Source organism: Macrosteles quadrilineatus, unplaced genomic scaffold (genome assembly GCF_028750875.1).
Source record: "Macrosteles quadrilineatus isolate MER2022 unplaced genomic scaffold, UCM_ALF_1.0 Scaffold_1__1_contigs__length_201487025, whole genome shotgun sequence".
NCBI lineage: Eukaryota > Metazoa > Arthropoda > Insecta > Hemiptera > Cicadellidae > Macrosteles > Macrosteles quadrilineatus.
The window spans coordinates 166,565,210-166,591,817 of record NW_026542594.1 but is presented as its reverse complement, the minus strand read 5'-3'; the positions used below and the strand labels follow the sequence as shown (position 1 = coordinate 166,591,817).

Sequence of the window (26,608 nt, the reverse complement as noted above, 5' to 3'; positions counted from 1 at the left end):
ATCGAGACTCGAACTGGACCAGACTGTCTGCTATCCCGCCGAATCCGACGACTAGATGTCCTTGAATAAATTATGTCATTCGATCAAACCCTAAATCGAGCACTGTCTCTTCGGCTGGGTAAAAAATCCGCCAAAGGTGGCCAGAAATTGTGCGATTTGGTCATACGCTGGTAAACGGCGAAATGTTTTTCTGCGAAACGTTTAAATAAACGTTCGAGATTTTTGTAGTTTACTTAAACCATCCGTACCATTAACCGTGGTGTCATTAGAATTATTTAGGCCTATAAGTATTCAATGGTAATATAATCATATTACGGATCAATCAGTAAAGCGGTAAAATTGTCTTTATACAACGGTATAAACTATTGTACTATATTGATTATTGCAATATAGACAAAGATATATAACAAATTTGTCCGTTTCAAAACTTTCATGGTCTACTTGTACAGTTTTCCATACAGTTTTCTAGTGCTGAAGTCTTGTAAGTTACAACCTACAATTTTACACACGATTTCAAGTTTCATAATTTAAATTGGTCAAAATATTTATTTTTGATTCAGTAAGCCAGCCAAATCAGGGCGGGGAAATGTACCAAGCATGTATGTGTATATGTATGTTGTACTAAGTCAAACTAAGGTAAATGCACCAGTAGCTGACAGTGCTCCAGAAGCTGACAGTTTGAGTTTCTTAACATTATAATGTGGTCTCTTAAAAATATTTACACATGATTGCATTGTTAGAAGAACATATGTTTATTCTTGATTTGTTTACAAAAAAATCAGTTAAATTTAGCCCATACTTGCGGAATGGTGGTGGTTTGAAAGCGACCCTGTCCGTACACATCACATTTAGTCGATTCCCTTAATGAAATTGTTAAGAAAGTTAGTTTAGTTTTTTGTCATTTCGCTAAATTTCTTAAATAGTATTAATGATTAGGCTCATTATTTTTATCAATTATACCTTTGTTGACAATTTCATGAAAAAATTGGGGCGTTAGGGGTTTTGGATTTAAAATTATATCAATGTCAGGCTTTGGTACACAAAAGCCATACAAGTTCCACTAGCTGACAGGGGATATTTGCTACTTGCACAATATTAAATTGGTTTCACCCATCGAAATTTGCATGCTATTTATAATTTATGTGATCTCACATTTTTATAAAATGATTTTAATTTTTTAATTTATAAGCCAAATTATCTTAAAAAATGTATATTTTTTTAAAATATATATAAAATATATACAGGGTGACAAACAAGTCTGGAAACGGTTTAATATCTTTTTAAATAAATCCGTTAGAAAATTCAAACCTTTCACATCAACTTACATGTATGAAAACTACTTTTTCCAAGCATTATCATTTTTTTACCTCTACCAGGGGACGGCCCACGAGGAGTAGGTACATAATCTTTAATGTAAGCATATGTTGATATGCATATCATTTTAAAGGTCTGGTCAAGTGGAGTTCATTGCCAGAAACTGCGTCAAAAAAGGTTCATCCGTTACAAAATGGCGGCTGTCCAAAGTTCTTGTGGAATATACCCGCACAGGCCTTAGTATTGGTAAATACTCGTATTAAACATTAGCTTGAGAGCTGAAACTGTATTTTTAAGTCAACTAGCTCATAGATTAATATTATAAAATCTTCAAAACAAATTTTACCGAGTTTCAGATTTCCCGGCTAATGTTGAATATATTTACCAATACTAAGGTCTCTGTAGGTATATTCCGCAAGAACTTTGGACAGCCGCCATTTTGTAACGGATGAACCTTTTTTGACGCGGTTTCCGGCAATGAACTCCACTGGACCAGACCTTTAAAATGATGTGCATATCAACCTATGCTTACATCAAAGATTATGTACCTACTCCTCATGGGTCGTCCCCTGGTAGAGGTCAAAAAATGGTAATGCTTGCAAAAAGTAGTTATCATACATATAAGTTGATGTGAAAAGTTTGAATTTTCAAACGAATTTAGTTAAAAAGATATCAAGCCGTTTCCAGACTTTTTTGTCACCCTGTATATATATTTTAAGGTAAATATTATTTATTTTAAAATATGTAAAATAAATTTTCTTAATAACGTTTTATGTGATTTTATAATTTAATTATTAAGTTAGATTTTATTCGTCTTATAAATTATAAAACCTTTAGGTTTAGCAGCTAGTACATTATAGTTCCAGTGTCAGCTACTGGGACAACTGACTGTCAGCTACTGGTACAAGCACTTTTTTCACTGTCAGCCACTGGAACACGTACAAAGGTTGAATTAAGTTTAAAAATGTTATAAAATATATTTAAAAAACCCTTTTTGTATGACAAATTTGAAAACTACACTAAATTTAGAATCACATAAAATCCGTAATATCTCTTTAGTTCCTATTTATTCAAAACCACGGATTATTAAGTGCGTATAGTTTCTTATACTGTCAGCTACTGGTGCGTTTACCTTAATGGAATTAAGTTAGTTATTGTGAATTATAGCAACTGTTACGACCCATCAGCTTGATAAGCGACAAAAAATAAGGTACAGTATAAAATAGACGTTTAGACACTAGCGCATTCTGTGTCTGGCTGACACAACTACGTTCTTTTTTGATAAAAAAAATTGGTGACACCCGGTCCATCATGGGATGTCTACTTCAGTATCCAATAGTGAATGGTATTACTAAACACGCCTTCTAAAAGCTAAACGCAATACCGGTACAGTACTGAACGTGCTTTGCGTCTGCTTGTTGCAGGCGTTATAAAAGTGTAAAATCGCGAATCGCTCTAGTGGAGAAGCATAAATGAGAGGAACATCAACTTTAGGATATTCTGGATATTTGTGCAGGTTTGGCGTCCTCGTTGATTTTTTTAGTTCTCAAAAGGCCGCATAGCAAAGCATACGGGCAATAAAAACAATATTGTATTTAAAAGTAGTTTTGTGTCACCTTTAAAAGAATTTAAACTTATTAATTTCTCTTCTCAACTGTATCCATACTTTAACCTAAGAACCATATAGTCTTGCGAAGAAATATTTCTAGCTCCTTGGTTGGATTGTGTTGTCTGGAAGATGAAAGACACTGATTTTTCACGCAATTCTCCGTCTTCAAGGCAACGTCAGTCGTCAGGAGCATCTTACACGGATTAGTCCAAGCCAAAAGTCACAATGATTTCTTTGTTGGAAAACTGTCGTGGAAGTTAACATTCCTCAATCATGTCTAGTCAGTTACAACAATTTATAGAACTTACAAAGAAAACTATCTGTGTCCTCCTCAAGTCTGTGCTAATCCCACCTCCTGAAGGTTGATGGTTCAATCCTGAGAAAGTCAGTAACTTTTTGATGTTTTGAAATTTTGCCCAGCTGTCTTTGATCTTTGAGCTTTTATCCCGACTGACTGATGAACAGCTGATCTTAGTCAGTAAAAAACTACAGATCATCTCCCCCTCCCCCTTACCCAGCTTGCATTCATTCAGCAATACACACTAATGTGAATGTCGCTGTCTCATAGAATTTATTTACCTAAATATGTAAGAAAAACTTAGCGAGAAAATAGAAAGGGATCATCGGACTATGTTGTGACCTCATCAAGAAATTTCCCACCCTAACCCACCTCTATTGTGTATGTTGTATGTGTAATACTGTTGTAGATTTCTGGTGTTACTGTAAATCTATGTGTTTGTTCCAGGTGTTTGTTCTGCTCAAGACTTGGAGAACGACACCCTCCAGGCGTCACCTGTTCCTGGGCCAGATGTTACTACTGGGGTTGTTCCTGTGTGCAGCAGTAGCTGCGTTACTATCTGCAGAGGTACTTAGCTTTAACACTTAAAGTGCCGTTGACATGTTTGAACATGAAAATTGCATTTATTTCAATGTTAAGCAATGGCGGGAATTCCCGTCATCAGCACCCAACGTGTTAACGTAACATCCTTAATCTTGGTCTAACATACTTTTTATTTGCAATCTTGGGTAGCCCAGATCTTTATTTTTGAACACAATAAATACCTATTAACTAAGAGATCAAAATAATCTGTATAGGTGTAGTGAAATTTTATGGCTGCAATATCACCAACAGTTAACTAGTAGGCCCTAGTCATCTCAAACTCAAATATATCTAGTAAACAAATAAACCACAGCATATAATTTTTGTTGATGACATTTTATTTTAATTTCAAAAATGCATGGTTAAAATATGGTTTAAGAGTTGTATAATTAAATACTGTCTGGGTGTTTGAGTACCTTGGTTATAGTGCTGATTTCAAATCTGAAGGTAGCCGATTCAATCCCAAGCATTAAGGGCTATGGGATTATGGTGAGGGGGGGGGATTATGGGCTATGGGCCAAAATTTGTCACTAATTGTTTTTAACAAAAAGTCAACATAAGATGCATCTATATCCAAAGATTAAATTACTATAGTTTAAATAGATTAAAATGGATACAAAGCTGACACAACAGGCAGGGCCGTCCCTAGGGTTGGCGGGGCCCGGAGCAAACATGGTCATGGCGCCCCCTACTCCCTCCAGTATTAGTCGCATTCGCATATTTTTAATACTGTGTTAATACAAATAGCCGCGGTACGGCGCCCCCTCGGCTGCAGCGCCCGGGGCAGCTTGCCCCAACTGCCCCCCCCCCCCCATCGGACGGCCCTGACAACAGGGTGTATGTTTTAAGAGAGAGATTAGCGAAAAATTATTATCAAATACAGACAGCTTTACTATCGGCTGAGATCAGCTGATTTGAGAAAGGATAATTTATTAAGCCCAATGATCAAGGGCAATTAGGGTAGGGGGTCCAGTATCAAACTATCAAGAAGCTTAAGACTTTTCTTAGGATCGTACCAGCTACCTTCTGACCACTAGGTCAGCATAACAAGTAATGGTTTTGGACTTTTATCTAAAAACCATTTAAAATACCACTTAATCATTAATATGTTAAATCAATCTGTTGTGCCCAGCCCACCGTCGTGACTTGCGCTGGTGTCAGACTGGGGGCTGGTCTGGCCTATAGTCTGGTGTTCAGCACACTCCTCGTCAAGTGTGTGTTCCTGATCAGTCTCAATGGAGGGGTGTACCTCCCGGCTCCCTACCAGGCGTTGTTGCTGTTCTTCGCCGTCCTCATACAACTCGCCATCGGAGCACAGTGGCTAATCAACAACCCGCCTAAAGTTATCCAGGTAGTTTATTTGATTACCTGACTATCTAAATTAGTGTCGTCAAAAATAACTGAATGTTAAAAATATTAGTCAGAAAGTAAAGTTATTTTGAATATATTAGAATTACTGCTGGTTCAATCTCATGTAACGTTCAATGGTTTAACGTTCTTAAGTTAAAATAAAACCCACAACATTTCAGGCATATTGGAATGTTGTTGACACATTTAAATTTAACCCCATAACCAATGTAAGGATAGCCAAGGGACATCACATGCGATGCTGGGAAGATTTAGTAAAAAGAGCTGTGCGATGTAATGTGTGAAGCACTTGACTTATAATAGTATATAGAAGCATACTTATAATTATAGACTTATAATAGAAGCACAAACTGTCACGAACTGCCCATCCAGTACCAAATGATTCCATTAACAAGCCGTTGGAATTTTTCTCAGTTCTTGTTCTTGTTCTCAGTTTGTCAATGAGATTTAACCACATACTTTACATAACTAAAGCAAGTAACCAAAGGAGTTCCCCTGAAGCAAAATGTCAGCCCAAAACAAGTGTTCAGTTAGCCTAAACAGTGTTATTTTGCGTTGTAAACATAATCTCTCAGCAGATTGCTGCCACATTTGCATAATAGCTACTACTTCCCACACAATCAGCTGGTAGGATCACTTTCACAGCTGATCCTATCACTTTATTAATTGACTCTTGTTTAGTTACTTCCTGAATCACAGCTGACTCTCATGCTGGAACTGGAATAATATTTCTTTGTGTCAAAATATAAAAAATATTAATTGTCTACATATTTTTTGTTGTATTGCTTCAAAATCTACAGTTCTCAAACCATGCATTCGAAAGCTTAGTTTTAATATGTGGCTTCACTACCCACTATATGAATTGAAGAATCTTGAAATCAACTGTAAAAAAGAAATAATCTTTAAATGTTTTAATTTGAAATATTCTGTCTTGGTGATATTGATTGTTCACTTTGAAAAATAAATATTCAATTCAACACAGGATTATTCAGTGCACCCTAACCAAATCTATAGCAATGCTTCCACAATACAGAGATGATGTATTTTAGGTTTTAGTCAATTGTTTTGCCTTTTACAGATATATCAGAGATAACATCTGCATAAAATAATACACAGTTCATCCCAAACACCTTGATTAATAAATAATTATTTATTGTGTTAATTTTGCCTTGTTAATTTATTTATTTTTGGATGCATAACTGCAATTACAAAAGAGAAACAGTCCCGAAACTGAACCTTGGAGAACCCCCATTTCAACATAAGTTGTGTTAGTCTACCCATAACATACACAACTGTATGTTTTCCCTAATAATTAATTTTAATTGTTACTTCTGTGGCAGGTGGGACTTCACCAGGCTTGTCACACTCCGTACCATCACCTCCTGTTATCGCTGGTGTACGCTGTGTTTCTGATTGTCGTGGTGGCAGTGCTGGCGGTCAAGTCGCGGGGCATCAGAGACAACTATCGCGAGGCCACTTTTATCGGACTAGCTGTCGCCTGCGTCATCCCAGTATGGCTGGGGTGGGCACTGTGTGGCCTGGTTGGTATATTTCAAAACTTATTTGAATTTATTTACATTATACTACCTGACCTCAAACCATTTAGTAGATTAAAACTACATATTTTTTAGATAAAATTTGTAAGATTTTACCATTTACTATTATGTTTTAAGTTTACATTGTATTCATAGAACATGGGTATAGACTGATTTTGTGAGCTAGAACTTGTATTTTTTAATATCAGTCAATATGATAATAAACATCTACAAACAACATCCATTCACTAGGTTTCATAGAAAATTGTTTATGTTTATCTGCAAATCTGTGGAATATAAATTATATGTCAATACATTTCTTGATTTTCTTCTGAAGAAAATGTATTGCTACCCTAATGGTGCTCAAGTATTTTTATGTCTTGTATGGATGTGTAAAGTTAGTAATTAATTAATTGTCAATGTGTTTGCCAGGTTGTTTTGGAGAGGAACCGAGATGCCTGTCTGGCGTTCGGACTCAGCGGAAGTGCCTTAATAGTGTTCCTTATCATGTTTATGCCAAAGGTAATCGAATATATTCTAAGAACATAAAATCTAGTTTATATTATGTACGTACATTGAAGAAATGGTCTTTTGTCAAAAAATTTAACAAAGAAGAGGTTGTTTATATAAAAAGGTTAAAAATAACTGTTTAATATATTTCCCACAAAACTATTAAATTTCAGAGAGTCTATAGTTTGTATTTTGTTCCTTAGCTCAAACAGTAGAATCACAACAGTCTGAAATGATCTAAAAAAAAGTGTTAGCAATATTTTATGAGTCCATAGAGCTTGTTGTATGTAAATATGCTTGTGTGATTTTTATTATGGGTACCTATCACTACCGTATGGTAATATTTTGAAATGCAATTTTTTTATTCAGTTTTTATCGCCAGTTTACTTAAAAAAAATCCTGGTTGGTGTTATTTTTCTTTTTAATACATTCATGTACGCTTTTTTCTGTTGTACTCCTAGGCTACTATTTAGCTTTCAATAATAGTGATGCTTCCAGTTATCCAATAAGATCTAACATGAAATGTATTTTTATTTTACTAGATAACCCGTTGCTCGAAATCGAGCAAAACTGAAACTTTTATTAAAAGAATAAACAAAAAATAAACAGCAAGACCTTAATCAAATAGTAACTCTAAAATAATTTATCTGACTGATTATAGAATATAAAAAATATGATGATGTAAAAAATATAAAAGTAATCTACAATATTTAAATTTACATTCACTCGCATACTGGTTTGGACATCTCTTATGTATAGTAGGCGGGTTCGATCCCCGCCAAGTCACCAATGGATTTTATCCAAGTGATAGTTCCGCAACCCCTAGGTCTAGCCTGAAGTAATGTGAAAAACAATCCCAGGCTCGTCGTGCCTAGTGTCATAGGACAAAAAAAAAAAATTATTACTATCATATTGTACCATATTGACTATTACAAGTCTCTTGTATGCTGTATTTCAGTTAGTTTCTGTTGTAAGATATTTTATCCCCCCCAGGGTCGTCAGTTGGCAGCCATGGGTCGGGAGGGGATGTACGTCGAGGATCGGGAGGAGAAGTTCTCGTCACTCAGTAGAGCCGCTTCCCCTTCCTTCTTCCACTTCAAACCCATCAAACAACCTCCGATCACAACACACACGTACGGCAGCTACTCCCACTCAAGAACTAAAAGTAGGTTTGGTTTTGATTTTAATATTCATCTAAGTTGATCCACGAGTTCATCTATATGTAAAAACTCTACAATATTATGTTTGGTTATTCAACCTTTTGTAAAATTCTCTTCTTTGTAAAGACTCACTCGCATGTCACTTTCTTCAAGTCTCACATATATGTTTACAACAAATTGGAAACTAGATGAGTTAAATTATGAAGGAATATCAATATATCATAAAGGCAAACACCCAAGTCTCTAGACATTATTCAGATTTTTACAGATCTTTATATTTTAGAAAGAAACTGTATTAAAAGTTTGTACCTCGTGTGGTATTTTTTCTTTAAAATTGTAATTGCCTCAAAAAATGTGTAAGTTAAATTAATACTGAATAACAAAACAAAACAAAAAAACTAAAAATCTAATTTACATATTGGTGTATTTTATTTTTTTACTGATATTCTTTGGAGTTAATTGGCATTACTGCTTAGCCAAAAATATCAGGAGAGAGGGGAAGTATTACAAAAACTTCTTCAATAAGAGTTATACAGTATTACCAAAAATTTCAAGATGACAAAAATGATAGCCTCCTCTAATACAAGGCTGCAACGTTAGTGTGTACAAACATTGCACTGGCATGGCTGTTGCAATGTTAATAACAAACATTGCCTATAAGCTCCACTTAAAATAGTGCCACGGCTGTTTCGGTTTGCCGAGGCAGTGGTGTTGCCACTTTTGTCTTGCCGCGGCTTGTACTAGAGGAGGCTATGCAAAATACATTGTTTGCTGAACATATTTTAATATTTTAATTGATTAAGACACAATTTTGTTAGGTGGACATAAACATTTACAAAAGATACATTGACTGCAAATCAAATGTAAATATTGTCTTAGCATGGGTATCACCTAAACTTTTTCCTTTCACTCTACTTCACACTTAACTTAATGGGTAGAAATGTAAAGTATCCACCTCAAATAGGAGGTTCACACAATCCTTTAAACTTCTGAATCTGAATGTTTATTTTGCAAATCACTAGGCTGTAAAAGTGAACGCTCTGCCTCTACCAAAAAAACTGTCTTCTAAAATCTATTTGTTTCGTATCTTTAGAGAAAAGCATTATAACAAAAGAGATTAAGTATTTAAATTTGTGTATGGACAAACATTTGCAGCATTTATTGGCGTTGGTTTGTGGACATTTGAATTGAGAGTGATAAATTATCCACCAAGCGTCAATAATTAAAATAGCATGTAGAAAACAAACGGATGTAACAGAAAAATATATTTAGTACTCACTTTTTAAGTTCTATTCGCTCAATAATGTATTGGTGAGTAGTTTCAGCAGTTTAAATTATTTCTTTTACCATAATAAGATTTTCTATAAAGTATTTTTAAATAATCAAAGATCCTAAATAGAGTAGGTACAAAATGCATTTAAGTCAATACCGTACAGTTCAACTCCAACTATTCAAATCAACTGGGAGAGTGCCTCATTCCTATACAAACAAAAAATAGAATAATTGTTTTTTTTTACAGTGATTCAGGGTATTTTTTAGAATAAAAGCTTAATCGAACCGAGTTTTTACTATCTTGATCATAGAACGTATATGCGAGGATTTCATAATTGAAATAATTACACCTACGCCACGGTTACAGAGGACAATGATGATTTTCTGTGATTTCGGGAGACGATGTTGATGTCTACAAGACTTGGGGAGATATTCACGATTTTTCTACGATCAAGGCTTCTTTGTTTTTTAATAACTGGTTCTTATCACCGTAGTTTTAGGTTTTATAAATTATTTCTGTAAGAGATTTGGATATTTGACGAGTTGGATTGTTAGAGTTCTGCTGTAATTTTTTATTTTATTTTGTGTGTTTTCACGCCAGTGGTATATGTTTGTTTTTTACCCTGGTCTTGTTACCATCTAACGTCAAACTTTTTGTTAGATAGCATCATTAATTCATAGCCCAATGAAAAATCGCATCTGGGTCTGGAAACGATCTCGCTTTGATTCGAACCAGGGACCTTCAGATTTGAAGGCGAGCACTATAACCACTCGGCTACCCAGACAATTGAATGATGAATTGGAAACAGTATTCGTTAACTGTACAGACAACACATCACGGTTTCGGTTTGTAATGGCAGAGGTAGAGCAGAGCTTTAACTACGTACTGGTGTATAAGTAGTGTTGTTCTCTTGTACATTTGTACAGTGTGTATATAATAAGGGTCAGTTTGTACAGTTTCAGACAGAGTTGCTCTAGTTGCTCCACCCCCTAGTTACGGACACCCCCACCACTACTACCCGTACTGCTATTATCCCCACGCCAGACCAATGCCAGGTAGGGTATATCCTGTAAGAGTTAAAGGCTTGTCAAGATAGGTGGCTAAGTATGCTCACAATAATACACCAAAGTCTCGTTAATCCGAATTGGGAGCTGATCCCTTTAAAATTAGCCAGAAATTCCGTAAAATTTCATCTAGAAATTAAAGCAATGTATTTTTATACCTGTTAATGGCTTACTTTTAAATTGCTACTGCGATTATGGCAATATCTTGTAATTATTTCCTATGATTGTGTTGACACCATAATCGTCTTCCCATTACATGAGCCAAACCAGGTTTACACATAGTTTTTTCTTATTTTAAATAAAGTAAACTTTATCCTTAACAAGTGGTTCGGATTAGTCAGATGTTCCGATTATCGGGATGCTGGTGTAATCACATGGTTGCGAGTTTGATCCTGAGGAAAGCCAATGTCTTTTTGATATAAGGACTCAGCAGTCCTGGATCATTGGATATTAATGAATTGTCCTCGCTCAAAAACCTGGCCTAATGTGAGTAATAAATTTACAAATATCACTCTATTCTACACTCATTATTTGTAAGTACTGTACAATCTTTGTTAAATAACTACTAAACATGGATATTGGGGTAAAATAGTCAAATACTAAAAATAAATTCTGGTAAAACTGTAAATACAATATTGGTTGTGTTTTCACTACATCTTATCACTCATCCCGGTTTTGAAAATTAGCTCTTTTTATCTTTTCAACAGATCCTTGTCTTGATATTATATTTTTACCATTGTGTTTGTATATATAATCTATGTATTAGGCTAATAATTAATATTCTTATAAATTTGCTACCTTCAGCAATTGTGCTATTGTTATTAGCACCTCGCTATGTGTGTTTATTAATTTTATTTATTTATGCTTTTCACTTAAGAGATAGATGTAAGGCTCAAAGCCTAAACACTATACAATTTTGGTGTAAAAAAGGTGCAAATCATCAGCAGCTTGCATGATAGGTTAGAGGTTGTAAAAAAATATAATACAAAATGTAGCTGTATGCATTTGTACAGTAAATAGTTTAAGATGGATCGCTGACTATTAATTGTCTATTAAAGTGTTAACCCACCGGCATGAAACTAGCTGTACAAACCTCCTAAATTGATGTTTTGCCACTTGTTGAAATTGTTATTCCAAATGTTAGATTTGTTTGTCAAAACTATCAGGAATTCTCACAAAATAAGTAGATAATTCTGAACCAAAGCTTTCATTCCAAACATAACATAACTATACTTAGAGTACTTGTAATTCTTAGAATGGTACCCCTACATTGCATTACCGAAATACGTCCTTAAAAAGCTGATTTGTTAATTTGATATAATATATGGTTTGCTACAAGCCAAAACGGCATTGTCGTTCAAATAATGCAAAACTTCAGAGAAGCAACACTTAATGAAATACGAAGAAGCCTGTAGTTTGTGTGTATGCCGCAACGAGGCAGCTCGCTGGAATCATTTGCGAACAGAATAGCGCTATTTGAAGCTCTGTACGTTTCAATGTGTCTAGAAAATTTTTTAAATTACTAAATCTCCAGCTGCAAGTAAGATAAGGTCAGTGATATGTTTTCTGACTGCAAGAAACCTCCACGTTGCAGACATTCATCGCCAGAAGACTGAAGGCTATGGCGTTAATGCAATAAGTAAGGGTAAAATGGGTTAGAAGAGAAAATCGTATCACTGATCTTATCTGGCATGCGGCGGGAGATTCAATAATTGAAAAAAATGTTTCATATACACAGGGCAGCGTACATGACACCTAAAGAGCTATGAATAGCACGATTCTGTTTAAAAATTATGTCAATAAGCGGCATGTCATCTCATAACGTACATGCGAACTACAGAGCTATACCCACAAAGGCCTTTACTTAACACGTTGACTGCTGAAAACCTTTAAACAGGTGCTCCTAAACTGCGGCGAGGCCCAGAAGGAGCTCCGGCGCGCTAACTGAATCAGTGGTCGCTAATGGCATTTAAATATCTCAGTAAGACGAATCACAAAAGAGCAATTGTGATTGTTCTGCGTTACCACGAAAGTGGACGTAGTTCACTGAAACACCCAAAGGTATCAGCACTGCCTGGATCAATAACCAGAAAAACCCCGAAAACGGGACAAAAGCATTGCCAGACGGGATTTTACGGGAATGTTTAGTACCAACCTACACCAAAATAAAGCTCGTATTCTAAGCTACAGCCTGGCAACAATCACATTGTCACCGGTCGAGTGCTGGGCTCAGACAGACGCAATATTTGGCAAGCGAGCACACTACTGATATAGCAGTAGGCTGCGAGCAGTGCCAGTGCCGAGCTACTGCTTTAGCAGTAGGTCGCAGTAAACGTGTTAAAAAAAGCTTCTTAAAATGGTAGTAATATCAAGAAATAGTAAACAACTAACACTGACACATCATGGAAACAGTCTGTAACATGTCAAAGTATTATGGTAGTGGGACGGAATGTTTGTGTGAAAGTAGGCCTATGGGTTAACTGATGAGCATGGATGTTTGCAGGTAGTGGATTCGATGCAAGCATGTACACGACAGTTGAGCCAACGTTGTCCACCAATCCTAACGTCTTTTTCCATCGGGGCCTACATCCTGGCCTGATGTACTGATACCATCCTCTAAGATTAGTTTAGCCTGGACTGACCATTGCATTGTCTAACCCTCCTTTGAAACCAACATTCAAACACACGCTTTCCAGATAGAATTTCTTTTTATATACATTTGCCAATTTTTTTTTTTGTAATGTACCTTAGTTTACTCTAAAGATTTGGATTCATACTGAAAAGTCCCACATGTAATTTTAATCCTCTTCATTCTAACACAATTAAATGAACCTTTTTCTTACATGCACAGAGAATTGATTTTATCTTGACTATAATAGTGATTTTATTCAAAAACTGTTTTATTCATTCATTTTCAACCGCCCAATTATTACAACTAGTATAAGTTATTAATTACAAAGTGAGTTAAAAATGGTTTCAAAGAAGAGTTCTAAACAGAAAATAATTTACAACTACGGTAATGAAGAAGTATGATTTAGAAAAACTAAGAGGCCAAAATAGAATAATGTCAGTTCTCTACCCTTGTAAAAATATCCTTAAGTTTTAGATTAAGAAACCAGTAAATTAGGAGAATGTATGTTGTAGGATTAAGGTCGCATCAAACAAAATCTACAAATAAATTTGCTCAAATCAATGTTGTTAAGTTTGGAATACTTTTGAAATAAAAAATATAAACATTAAATTAAGGGTGTAGCATAGAGCACAAGGGCCTAGATTTTTTAGGGTTTTTTTAGAGGATAGCAGGCTTACCTGAATGGGAAAGAGTCCAAACTGGCACAGGAAACACAAAACAAAACTTTACACTATATACACAAAACATTAGAATATTTCACTGTCACTGACAGCATTTTCAACTAAGGAAGAGGAAGAGATAGTTTTCTAGATGTCCAAAATGGTGGCCAGTGAGTTGTTGAGTCAGTGTTGCCAATAGTATGAATTCAATTGAATTGATACTATTGGCAACACTGACTCAACAACTCACTGGCCACCATTTTGGACATCTAGAAAACTATCTCTTCCTCTTCCTTAGTTGAAAATGCTGTCAGTGACAGTGAAATATTCTAATGTTTTGTGTATATAGTGTAAAGTTTTGTTTTGTGTTTCCTGTGCCAGTTTGGACTCTTTCCCATTCAGGTAAGCCTGCTATCCTCTCAAAAAACCCTAAATAAACATTAAATTAGTTTGTCTTGGATTAACTTTACTTAGTATCCACATTAGTTAAACATTTAATAAATCTAAATACGGTTTTATAATCAGATAATGACTTCAATTCAGTGGAGTCCCGATAAGCCGAACTTCGGTAATCCGAAAGTCCGCTTAACCAGAGACCAAAAAATATATTTTTTATATTTTTTTTATAAAAAAAAATAAACTTTTTTGAAATTTTAAAATTGTTTGACATTTTTTTTATTAAACTTCACAGTTAACTGTACTTCGCCAAAGTATTCTGTAGCGGCCGGGCGAGATAGACTTTTTTGTAGAGTATTTTAGTAAATATTTCACCATTTTTGTTAATAACATTTTTCATTTTTGTCCCGGGTTCCAATCCCGCCAAATCACAAATGGATTTTATTAAGTGATAATGCTGCAGCCACTAGGTCTAGCCTTAAGTAATGTGAAAAACAATCCCTGGCTCGTACCTGCGTTGTAAGACAAAAATCAATATAAAAAAAAACTTTTAATCCGAAATATTTGGTACCTAATCCGAAATGGGCTCGGTCCCAACCATTTCGGACTAACGGGACTCTACTGTATTAATAAAATTGTCCAAATAATACATTACCATTGTATGTTTTCATTGTGTTTCGTTTGCTTCATGTGAACATTTTAACAGCACAGATTTTGAATACTCAAATGGATTTCAAATAGATATTTATTTCGAATGTTGTATATACTTAGATTGATATTTTAGCTAATTTTGATTTATTTGCCTCAGTGATATTGTATGTATGTGTGTGTTTAGTTTTATTGTAATGATAATTTAAGGACAAACTTTGTACATTTTACTTAAACATCTTGAAGTAGATAAGTTGTATTGTCGAGTTTAAGTTTCTGGCTACCAAAACGCCACCGATATATTTTTAATGAATAATAAAAGGAAAATATAAAAATGTTGGGTTTCTCTTACACTCTTACTTTTTGTGAATAGAAATAAGATATAAAAAAATAAACACCCTGTTTAGTATATAGCCTGGAATGGCAGGTCAAATGCTCGGGGTTGGTAAAACAGGAGCTAAAGAGAAGTTTGGTTGTACTTTACTTTGGACAACACATTCGATAGGCCTAATTAGTAGAATATAGTTACATCGCTGGGATATGTTGATTCTCAATACCACAGATACTTGGAGACTGGTATCAGTATTGAGAATCGATCGTCAAAAACTAATTCCAATACAGATACCCGCCATGTCTGCAAAGATTGCGAGATCGGAAAATTACCACTATTGCTGCGATTGCGCATGACAACTAAGTTTCAAAATTTTCAAGACCAGAGGAAACGATGATGATGTCTACAGAACCGCAGGAGATGTTCAAGATTTTACTCGAACGTGCAAGACAAAGATGACATTTCCGTTAGTGCAAGGGGTGGTCAGAAATTTTTTCGTAACCGTGGGAAACGATAATGATATCTACATGACCACAGAAATGATGAAGACAATGATAATGTCCACATGTCCGTGCTGGACCAAAAATATTAGGCTAGCACACCACTATGACATAAAATTTTATTTTTTATTACATCTTCATTTACTTTTGATATGGTAGTTATTTAATGTGTTTAGAAGGGTTAAACCATAGACAAAAAGAATTAAATATAGACTGTCAGCCGTGCTGCGGTTACCATAGGTTTCGGCGCACACCACTGTAGTTTACGTAGCGCGTACGCCGTAAATACATGGCGCTCCAAGCGGTGTGCGCCAGAAGCTCTGGTAACCGCAGCACAGCTGACGGTCTATATTTAATTCTTTTTGTCTATGGTTAAACTTAAATCAGCTAGTAAGAACTTTTCTTTGTGTAGCATTAATTTTTTCTTTACTCGAAATACCCCCAATTACCTCAAAAATACTTTATGGAAGGACATAAAGATAGGAGTTGGTGTAGAATAACCTATGCATTTGTAAAACTTAAAAAAATTGTTATTGGTATCGAGAATCAATTTTTTTAGGTATTAGTATCGAGAATCAACATATCACTAGTTAGTTACATGACTTAGTTGTTAGTTCATAAAAAAAAAGGGAGGGGTGACAAATAATTATTGTCAATAGACTATTTGTCAGGAGGAACAACATGGCTAATTACAACATAATCGTATGTTGTAGAACAAACAAAATATTTCTGATTTCTATTTTTTTTATTTGGCATTCTATGATATTTTAAAATTTCAAAAACCTAATTTAATAAATAAATACATTTTTACAAAAAACTTAAATGCTAACCAAAATATGATTATGGAAACAGAAAAAAACTAGAAGAAATAAATAAGAGGTCCTTATCTGTGAACCAGTTGACGCATGGCATTCATTTTGTTCTCCAACACACATTTAATCAGCAATCATATCAACACTGAGACAGTCTTCGCCCAAGTTGCTCGGCGAGGTTTCCATATCACACAGCTCGTTTGATTCACTGAAACATATATTTTATGAAAATATTTTAAATTAAACAGTGTTTTAAGTATAAAACTCTTTACTAGCAATCAAAAGGTCGCAGGTTCGATCCTGAGAAAAGTCAATGTCTCCGGACCCAGCTGTTCCTGATCCGGTTTTAAATAAATAATCCTCACTGATTATAACTCTGCTGATCTTAGTTAGTAGCAAATCTACATAGAAAATCTCGGAACGTCTTCTGCGGTTGCATTGCCAGAATCTCTTATGGTTGCAGAGAAATTGAAAACATTTCTGCAGTCAGGATAAAATTGTGACCGTCTCCTTTGATCACAATTTCTCCTTTCTTGTTCGATCACAGAAACGGAAGCCTCCTCCGTTTGTAAATTAACAGTAACACAGCTGTTGTCTTAGGGTTTTGGCAATGTCATGCTGTAACATTCTATCCGAAAAAATATATTGGTAAAAAAATCATTTGGGTTATACCTGTCGATGTCAAGGGATGGATCATTGCTAAACATCTCCGAGGGTATGGTAGCCACAGCCTGGTCCATGTCTAGGTAATGAGGTTGTCTAGCCTCTAGGTGGCGTTCTACCTCCTCTGGTGTCATGTGTCCGTCTCCAGAACTGCCCAACACCATCTGTATCTGTAACACACCATCATCAGCCACTGATCATTGCTAAGCATCTATGCATCAGCCGGTTATTTTTCAGGAGCTTATTTTTCATAAGCGTAATTCATATATTTAATTAATTCAATGACATAAACTACAAACATAACTCTAAAGGAACAAATGAATGAACATAGAGTTAATAGTATGGCCACTAGGAAGCCGTGCCACAGTGACGAGTAGTGTGGTCTTGACCATGACGCAAGGTGTAGTGCGCACATGCAAGTAATAGGTTTAATGCTTTAGACCACATCAATAGCATGTTTTGATTTTCAAACGGGGAAGAAATCAAGAAAATGCAATTGGCTGATTTGTACTCTGGTGATTTAAATAAAGATTAATTCATTCATTTGTGAAATTGAAAGTTTTAAGCACCATGCTTTAATAGTTGACAAAAATTTAAAAGAAGCCACAGCAAGAACGGTGTTAAGCCTTTTTTGTAATAAGCTAGATCAATAAAATCAATTTATTGTTGTTACATTGCGATGAAGGCCTACCCTAATGTAACAACTGCGTTAAGACTTTTTCACTCCTTCATTTGCTGTATACGTTCCAAGCACGGGCCTCTGGGGTCCATGATGTGGACAGACAAATTCCAGGTAAAATAATGTCATACTATTAGGTACCAAGAGTATAAAATTCTTTTTAATCAAATATAATGCTTTATTAAACATATTTTACCTGTGGCTGACTGAGGGATTTAGTAACTGGCTTTGGAGTAGGAGGTTTCTTCTTCTTAGCAGACGACGGAGTTTTAGGCAGCCCACTTACCATGGAGCTATAACTACTACTGGAGTTCATTTCAAGTTTCCTCCTGAGGACAAAATATTCACATTGGAATTTTCACCTCAAAGAAAGAAAAAAACTAACTGTCGCATATATACGGCGTTTGGGCTGATTCAAAAAAACTATGATAATTTTCACTATTGTCTTTGCTGTAGACCGGGCGTCGCAAATATGTGACATTACAAAAGGTTATCAAAAATAAAAAAAAACAAGAATAAATTATTTACAAACACGATTGCAGCGTATTACAATGTAAATGATCACTGTTTTACAGGTTTTCCCGTGGTCTGTGTGTACTGTTAACCAAGTGACAGCCGGTCTATGTGTAAGATTCAAATGTATACCTCGGTCTGTGGCAATGACCGCGGCGTCACATATATGCGACGCTCAGTAGCAAACGTGTTTGAGACACAAGCAGCCCACATTACTGATAATATTGATAAACTTAAACAAAACAAGAATTAACATATAATAAATATTTAACTAGTGCATGTATCTGCAAAAGCTTTTGAGAAAGTTCAGACATGTTTTGAATTGATGCAGCATATCATTACAATATATGAAAGGGAGTAAAGTTGAACCCTGAATCAGAGTGTTTATCTATTTTATTATGTACTCAGTAAAAAATAAAAAAAGTTAAAAAATAGCGGGAAAAACCACATAAATTACACTAGCCTACCTCTTTGCATCTGGTCGAGCTATTTCACCATCATCAGAAGATTCTGTTTCTTCGCCCTCACTGGATGTTGCTTCAACCTTCTCGTAGTTTAACAGTCTGTCAAGTAGAAAACTGCGATCTCGACTGGCTTTCAACAGACGACGCTGAGTTGACCGCAATGCTTCTTGAAAGCACTCATTTTCCTAAAAATTATTTAAGATAAAAACAAAATTAACAACAACAAACTTATAAAAATAGAAAGTGGATTCTTTCACTGTTTAAGGTGTATATATTTAGGCCTACTGATATTTATTTATTACAGTATTTGGTTATTCACCGAAATTTTCTGAAGTTCTTTAACTTAAAATCAAGATGGTATCTTATTGAAGAGAGAGGTTTGGGTTATTGTAAATTTTGACTCAAACACAGGTCTAACGATGCTTTCTACTGTCAAATCAATTAAATTTATATTTTCTGCCATAACTGCGCTATATTAAAAATGGATAATAACAATGTTTATTTATTCTGTTTCCAAATGCTATAATATTCAGGAAATATACTTCTCAACCAGGGTCAAAGCTTGTTATACCAAACATTGTTTAAGTGATTACAATCGTTGAATAACCACTATTTGCAAAGGAGTTTCAAGTAGTGAAGTAGTGAATTTCAATTATAGAATTCGCGGAGGATTATAATTCTGCCCTTGTAAGCTAAAAGGCAGTAACTACAAAAATATCACATTTTGAGGCAAGTGCAAATCTTTATGTTTTGAAGGTCGAGGAATCCAAAAATGTAGGCGAAAACACCGTATCTCAAGCCGTTTTTGAGATATCAAACTGTTATTTACCGTATCTACCAACAAATGTGCAAATACTAAGTCAAAACAACGTAACTTTGGTTTACTTGGCCAGAAAACAGTAAGCAAAAAACAGTTACGGCTTTCTGGAATAGTATTTCTGCCTTACTGTTTTTTGGCTTAGTATAGTCTCGCCCAAATCCACTTACGGTTCAAAATTTTACCATTAAAATGCATAGGAAAGCAAAACATTAAATTTTGAAGACCTTCCTATAATTTCTGTTTTACATACTCTATGCATCACATGAATATCTTGTTGTTAGGTGGTAAATGAATTTTACAAAAAAACAACTTGGAGGGAAAGTATCACAATAGGCTGTTTTCAGTGGGACTCCCTATTTTGTTGACCCGGGTCAACAAATTCAATATATTTAGAAAAAAACCACTTTGAATGTAGAAATTTACATGAAACTTGGAACGAAGGTATATCCACATGTATTCTACTCGTATGTAAAATTTGGTAACGATATAAAAATATTTATCTATTTTATTAACTAAAAACCGGCCAAAATAGCTCATTTTATTTTGTTGACCCAGGTCAATCGCCTAAAAAAAGTACTTAGAATTAAACTATATACATGAAACTTGGAACGAAGGTATATCCACATGTATTCTACACGTATGTTAAATTTGGTAACAATTAAAATATATTTACCTATTTTATTAACAAAAAACTGCCGTAAAAAGCTTATTTCATTTTGTTGACCCAGGTCAATCACCTATAAAAGGTACTTAGAATTAAACTATATACATGAAACTTGGAAAGAAGGTATATCTACATGTATTCTACACGTATGTAACATTTGGTAACGATTAAAAAATAGTTACCTATTTTATTAACAGAAAACTGCCGTAAAAAGCTTATTTCATTTTGTTGACCCAGGTCAATCACCAATAAAAGGTACTTAGAATTAAACTATTCTACACGTATGTTAAATTTGGTAACGATTAAAAAATATTTATCTATTTCATTAACTAAAAACCGGCCAAAATAGCTCATTTTATTTTGTTGACCCAGGTCAATCGCCTAAAAAAGTTACTTAGAATTAAACTATATACATGAAACTTGGAACGAAGGTATATCCACATGTATTCTACACGTATGTTAAATTTGGTAACGATTAAAAAATATTTATCTATTTTATTAACTAAAAACCAGCCAAAATAGCTCATTTTATTTTGTTGACCCAGGTCAATCGCCTAAAAAAGGTACTTAGAATTAAACTATTTACATGAAACTTGGAACGAAGGTATAACTGATAAATATTTAGATATAGGGTGACCCGGGGCAATTCTGGCACGGGGCAATTATAGCAATGGCCTATATTTTTTTTAAATTTCAGCTTTACAGATCAGTGAAGCAATATTTGTTATTTCAGCATATACCTCCTATATATAGGAAAGCATTTTTGTAAAAATAAAATGTTTGCAGTAATTTTTATTAGCGATTAAAAAAGGACTTTCTTCCACAGCCCGAGGATATCGAAACATCGCACACGGCTAATTTTTTTTCCCCTATGAATTTTATATTTTATTTTTTTTTATACTCAAAGATAATTGTTCAGACTTAAAACTTCATGAACAAAAATAGTAATAGCAGTTATCCCTTTAAGATATTTAAATTTAAATGGGTGCTATAATTGCCCCATTTTCATATGCTATGGGGCAATTGTGGCAAAGAACCCGGGGCAATTATGGCAGCTATATATCTTTATACAAATAATGTATAAATTAAAGAATAAATTGTATAACAACGTGTGTTATGTGTAATATGTTTCATTTCAGTTCATTTGGATGGCTTTGTAAACACCTTTTGCTTAGATTACTCTATGGCAGCCTGATTATTTTTATTGTTTATTGTTGCTAGAAGTTTTGAGGTTAAGGCCCTTGTACGCTTGTACTGTCTTACCGGTTTATTCACAACTTCCTTATAAATAGAGATAGAACAAAAATTAAAACACCATCTTAAACAGCTAAATTAGGCCTATGCCATGATTGCCCCAATGTCAGAGCAATTTAAACAATAAGGAAAATATAAGGTATTGCTATAATTGCCCCAAGGTTGGGGCAATTCTGGCATCTGACACTCCAAAAAAAAAAACCTCAAACCCCCTTAAGGGGAGTTTGAGATTGTTGTCTAAATATATGAAAACACTAGAGGAATAACATAGAATTAGTATGGTAATTGTCAAAATAAAATGAAAAATATGTTCACCGCGGTACAAGCAGTTAAAGTTAAGGTTCACGTCTGGCTGCCAGAATTGCCCCGGGTCACCCTACCTTCTTTCCAAGTTTTATATATATAGTTTAATTCTAAGTACCTTTTATTGGTGATTGACTCCTTTTTACTGTTAATGTTTATTAGGCTAAAAAGCCGTATCACAACCTACCTCCTTTTGGCATGGGAAAATTTTGTTTCTTAAAAGACATTTTCCTAAGCCAAAAAAAGGTAAGTTGAGATACGGCTTTTTGGCCTAAAAAACATTAACAGTAAAAAAGGTAACTGGATTAAAAAATATGAATGTATCATTATACATTAATAAAAATATATTCATAGTCTCCTACATTGAAAAAGAAGTAGTTTGAAAAAAAAAATTATTGAATTCGGTCAACCGGTTAAATAAAAAATCGAAAAAACATGACTCTGACTGGCTTTGACAGAACATCCATTTTCTCAGATTCGTCATTTATGTTGATACGGCCTTTTTGCTTACCACGGCAGAATTTAACTAACCTATTGACACCACTTTCTTAGCTGTAATGAAATGTTTAAAGTGAGTTTTTACAAATAGATTTCATGTAATTCTTCAATCATTTAAATGTAGTAGCTAAATAAAACATTTATTTAATTGAAGTAAATTAATATAGGCCTATTTATATTCACTGTACTGTGTACAAAAAAATATCGATTGAGAAATAAACAATTAAACGTAAATAAAAAACCTCACTACACAGTCCGCTGCATTGTGATAGCTTAAAATCGTCGGAATAAAAACCGCCGCTGCAAGATACAGATTTGTGGTACGCCTGCAGCGGCCTCCACACATCCCCACCTAAAGGACGAGCAAGTGGTTTGTCGGTCGGGTCGATTAACTACCAGTTGGTTTCTTGTATATAATAATTTAGTTTTACAGGCCGGTCAACTGGACTGACGATGAAATAACTTGTCGACGTACTGGTTTTCAGTATTTATCTATTTAATTAAAAAAGTCGGTCTAGTGGCCAAACGACCAAGTATCTTGTCGGTCAACTGGTGGCCCCCCGAAAAATAATCAAAGTTATTAATTACATTTTGCCAGGTCAAAATTAGTATTTTGACAAAATTAAACATCGCCTAAATTTTGTTTTTGTTGCTGTATTTCATGGAATTTAGATATCCTAGCAGTTGTTCATGAAAATGTCGATAAAGCACAGAATGGAGTTGGGACACAAAAAGGTATTGTAGCCGAGATTTGTTTGTTTCAAGTTGTTAATTATGACAACAGGGAGATTGATGAGGATTGTGATACCATTCTGCGAAGGCAAAAACTTGAATGCCACACTTCTATGTTTTGAGTTCAATAATTGACTCTGTCTCTTGTCTCATATGGACGTCTCTGCCCTGCACTAATGAGCGTTCATACTTACAGTGGGCCTACATAACTCCGTAAAAGCATTCCTATAAGAGTCTCTCCGCCACAATTTGCAAATTATCCTCAATGCCTTTTGCTGTAGTTTGAAAACTGGTTTTAGCCTTTATTGCACAGCTACCCCACATTCTTATTCCTTATGTAATTTGAGGGTAGATTAGACCAAAATATGCCACTAAAAGCACTTCAATTGTGCAAAGTCTTGCAAGATTACGTAAAGCCGGATGAAACCTTGGCACAAATAAACTTGGTCTCCCCAGATCAGTCCTTTCCTTTAGTCAAGGTGCATCCCCAGAAATTTAACGAAATCGGTAACCTCCAATGGTACATTGTACGCCATAACCACAAACTGAATGTCTACTTCCCGTTGACATAAAGAAATTGAGAAAATTGACTGTTATTGAATTGTAACTATTTTGTTCTTACTGTAGGCTCATTTGGAATAACACAGAAAAGTCTTGGTATTTGTTGTAAATGTCAAATAAAATAAAGTTTTTACTATAGATTTCCAAGTTTTCTTATAAATCGTAATGTTTTGATAGTACTTGGTGGCACTTAAAGAACGTATGGATTTAAATTGAATAGTGGGAATAATAGGGCAGGGCCTGGTTGTTTTGTAGGTTAGGGCGTCCAGTTTTAGGAGCAATGGTGCAGTGGACCGTGGCATATAACAGTTTTGCTTGAAAATTTCTTCAACAGTAATGAATCTGTTATAACTGTTCCATGGATTTTTCTCTAACATGTCATTATTTCTCGAGTCCTCAAAAAAAGTAAGGCCCAACGATACTCACTTTTGAAACTCATAACCAAACGGTCAATTTCGCACTATGCAGTGGTTTTGGTGCAATTATTTTCAGTTTTCTGCTGCCCAATAGCCGGCAATTTGCTAATTGACATTAGGCCTACTTTCCAAATGAAAATGTGCTTCATCACTAATAAAACGTCATGAGTGGCAAGGACCTCAAGCATTCTCTCACAAAAACACTCTCCGTTGTTCAGAATAACGTTCATAAATCTTTTGTAAAGTTACTATCATGATTTTGTAAGGATGTAATTTTAACTCATCAGGGTGCGCTGCGAGACTGCATCAAAACAAGCTCACAGTTGGAGCGCTGCCTAGTGGAGCGGGAAGGGTTTTGAAGAACAGACTCTGTCGACATTTTGTGGAGTTTGCACCGTGAGAGGATGAACGGATGACTTCTGCTTTATAACTGGTCCAGTTGTGCGAAAAGAGGCATTCCAACAAAGTATTGTGTTGCGCTCAGGTATCAAACCCTTTTGCGGAACATTTAACTGTGTAAGGAAAAGCCGTTAAACAGTTATAACACGTTCCTTACTTTAGAAGAAATGTTCAACAGATAAAAACGCAATGCGCCACGGTCCACTGCACCATTGCTACAAAAACTTAACGCCCTAACCCAAAAATCAACCAGTCCCCGCCCATCCACTCAAATCCATGGATTTTTTATGCGCCACCCAGATTATTTGAAACCAAAGGCTTGTAAAATCTAAAGAAATTTTGTTTACAACGTTAATTTTAATCCTAGCCCTGACTAGTAAAAAAGGCTACGGTACCTAGTCCAGTTTTGCCACAATTCTGGTGCACCTCCATATTGCCCTGCCTATGTACACATCACAAAAGAATAGCCCTAGAGTAAACTATGCTCTAGGCCTATAAAGACTACCTACTGTATTAAGTTAGGTCTGTGTGTTGTGTTTATGAACTTATGACACACCTCGGTTAGGCCTAATAGGCTATGCATATTAGGGTTTGCACCCGATTTTAGGTTTTTTTCTTGATCATGGGATAAGACATGTACAGTTTTAAGAGGTAAACTCAATAATTGTTGCCTAGGAGCAAACATCATACAGGGGTACAGTTTTCAACTGGGCTACCGGTACACTTATATTGATTGAAACTATCGATTTGATAAGTAACTTAAACCTTCATGGGATTTTTTCACCATCAGCAAGTTTGGTTTTAGTGATGTGATGAGTTGAGTTGGCGAGTCAAGTTGACTCGAGTCAAGACCCGAGTCGAGTCAACTCGAGTCATCTAATTCACAACTCGAGTAGGTAAGACTCGTACGGAGATTGCCGAAGCTACACGAACTCGGAACGTAACGAGTCCGACTCGCAAAACTTGAACGCTATTGGCTCACAGCCTCAAAGCGAGTCAAGAAACCGAACTCATACGGAGAAAGCCGAACCTTTACGAACTCGGGACGTAACGAGTTTACTCGCGAAACGCAAACGCTATTGGCTGCGCTGCGAGTCAACCCAAACTCGACCGATGGAGGCCGAAGTTTCACGATGATACCGAGTTGAGTCTCACTCGAGTTGACATAGTCGTGAGTCGAGTTTGACTCGAGTCAAGAAAATACTGGACTCGTCACATCACTATTTGGTTTGTTAGGTTAGGTTATGATAGATTAATTTTAAAAGGCCTAGCCCAGTTAAGAAACTGTACCCGTCAATAATCAAGGTATTCAACTTGTAGGGAAATTGCTTGATATGCAATATTCACTCTTGGTACTTACATACATAAGAAACTTGAGTTTTCGTTTCAAATTTTTATATTGTGCTTTATAATTGATTGTATCCTGACTGTCCTCGTCTTCTTCAGTATTGGCAACCATAATTGTTTACAATCACACGACTAGGCTAGAATGAAATGTACATCAATAAACACCTAATTTAAGCGATATCTTTTTATTTCACTTGATACAATGATACAACTGGAACTGACACTTTCTTACAAATTAGGCCTCAGGAGGAGGAAAGTTGATGATGGGTTGAGTTGTTGAGTTGTTTCGTTGTTTGTTGTTTGCAGTTTGTTCTTGTTGTTATTGTTTTGATTATTTTCATAGTCTTTGCGCACTTTTTGGTGTATTGCTGTTTTTCAAATTATGCACAGACAACCAAACTAAGTACTTAAATCCCAAAGAGCCAAGTTAGAACTTTCGAATATTATCATAGACTAACCAAGGGAGTATGTTTTATCATAGATAAAACCATAGACTAACCAACAAAAGTAGACTTCTCATCCCATTGTAAATTTTGAAGCACGTTTTTCGTGTCTAGTTCATGTAAGTGACACAAAGGCGCTAGTGTCGATGAAACTTTGTTTC

At 35.2% G+C, this 26,608-nt stretch overlaps 2 protein-coding genes across 4 annotated transcripts in view; one reads left to right on the top strand and one right to left on the bottom strand.

Moving 5' to 3' along the window:
* The window catches only part of LOC128989188 (metabotropic glutamate receptor 4), a 45,240-nt gene extending 31,075 nt beyond the window's left edge, over positions 1–14,165 (top strand). The window contains exons 3-9 of one of the 3 annotated variants that reach the window (XM_054411070.1): positions 3,669–3,788; positions 4,936–5,154; positions 6,512–6,712; positions 7,139–7,228; positions 8,219–8,381; positions 10,597–10,704; positions 13,217–14,165. In XM_054411070.1, the coding sequence (XP_054267045.1) occupies positions 3,669–3,788; positions 4,936–5,154; positions 6,512–6,712; positions 7,139–7,228; positions 8,219–8,381; positions 10,597–10,704; positions 13,217–13,320 (1,005 nt within the window). In that variant the 3' untranslated portion in view covers positions 13,321–14,165. Of the gene's footprint in view, positions 1–3,668; positions 3,789–4,935; positions 5,155–6,511; positions 6,713–7,138; positions 7,229–8,209; positions 8,382–10,596; positions 10,705–13,216 lie in introns of all 3 variants that reach the window. The other 2 variants (XM_054411061.1, XM_054411065.1) reach the window with 2 other exon arrangements.
* Positions 14,166–16,603: 2,438 nt separating this feature from the next.
* On the bottom strand, positions 16,604–26,301 carry LOC128989203 (INO80 complex subunit E). Its single transcript, XM_054411079.1, has 5 exons — positions 26,018–26,301; positions 19,014–19,195; positions 18,230–18,362; positions 17,364–17,524; positions 16,604–16,899 (listed from the first exon to the last, which is right to left on the bottom strand). The coding sequence occupies exons 1-5, from the start codon at positions 26,114–26,116 to the stop codon at positions 16,815–16,817; spliced, it is 660 nt and encodes a 219-aa protein (XP_054267054.1). The 5' UTR covers positions 26,117–26,301; the 3' UTR covers positions 16,604–16,814.
* Positions 26,302–26,608: the final 307 nt, after the last annotated feature.

Coding starts and splice junctions, on each gene's coding strand:
- LOC128989203 (XM_054411079.1), bottom strand. CDS start 26,116: ATGGTTGCCAATACTGAAGAAGACGAGGACAGTCAGGATACAATCAAT. Junction 19,196..26,017: donor AACTCAAGTTTCTTATGTAT/GTAAGTACCAAG, acceptor AATAATTTTTAG/GAAAATGAGTGCTTTCAAGA. Junction 17,525..18,229: donor AATCCCTCAGTCAGCCACAG/GTAAAATATGTT, acceptor GGTGTGTTACAG/ATACAGATGGTGTTGGGCAG.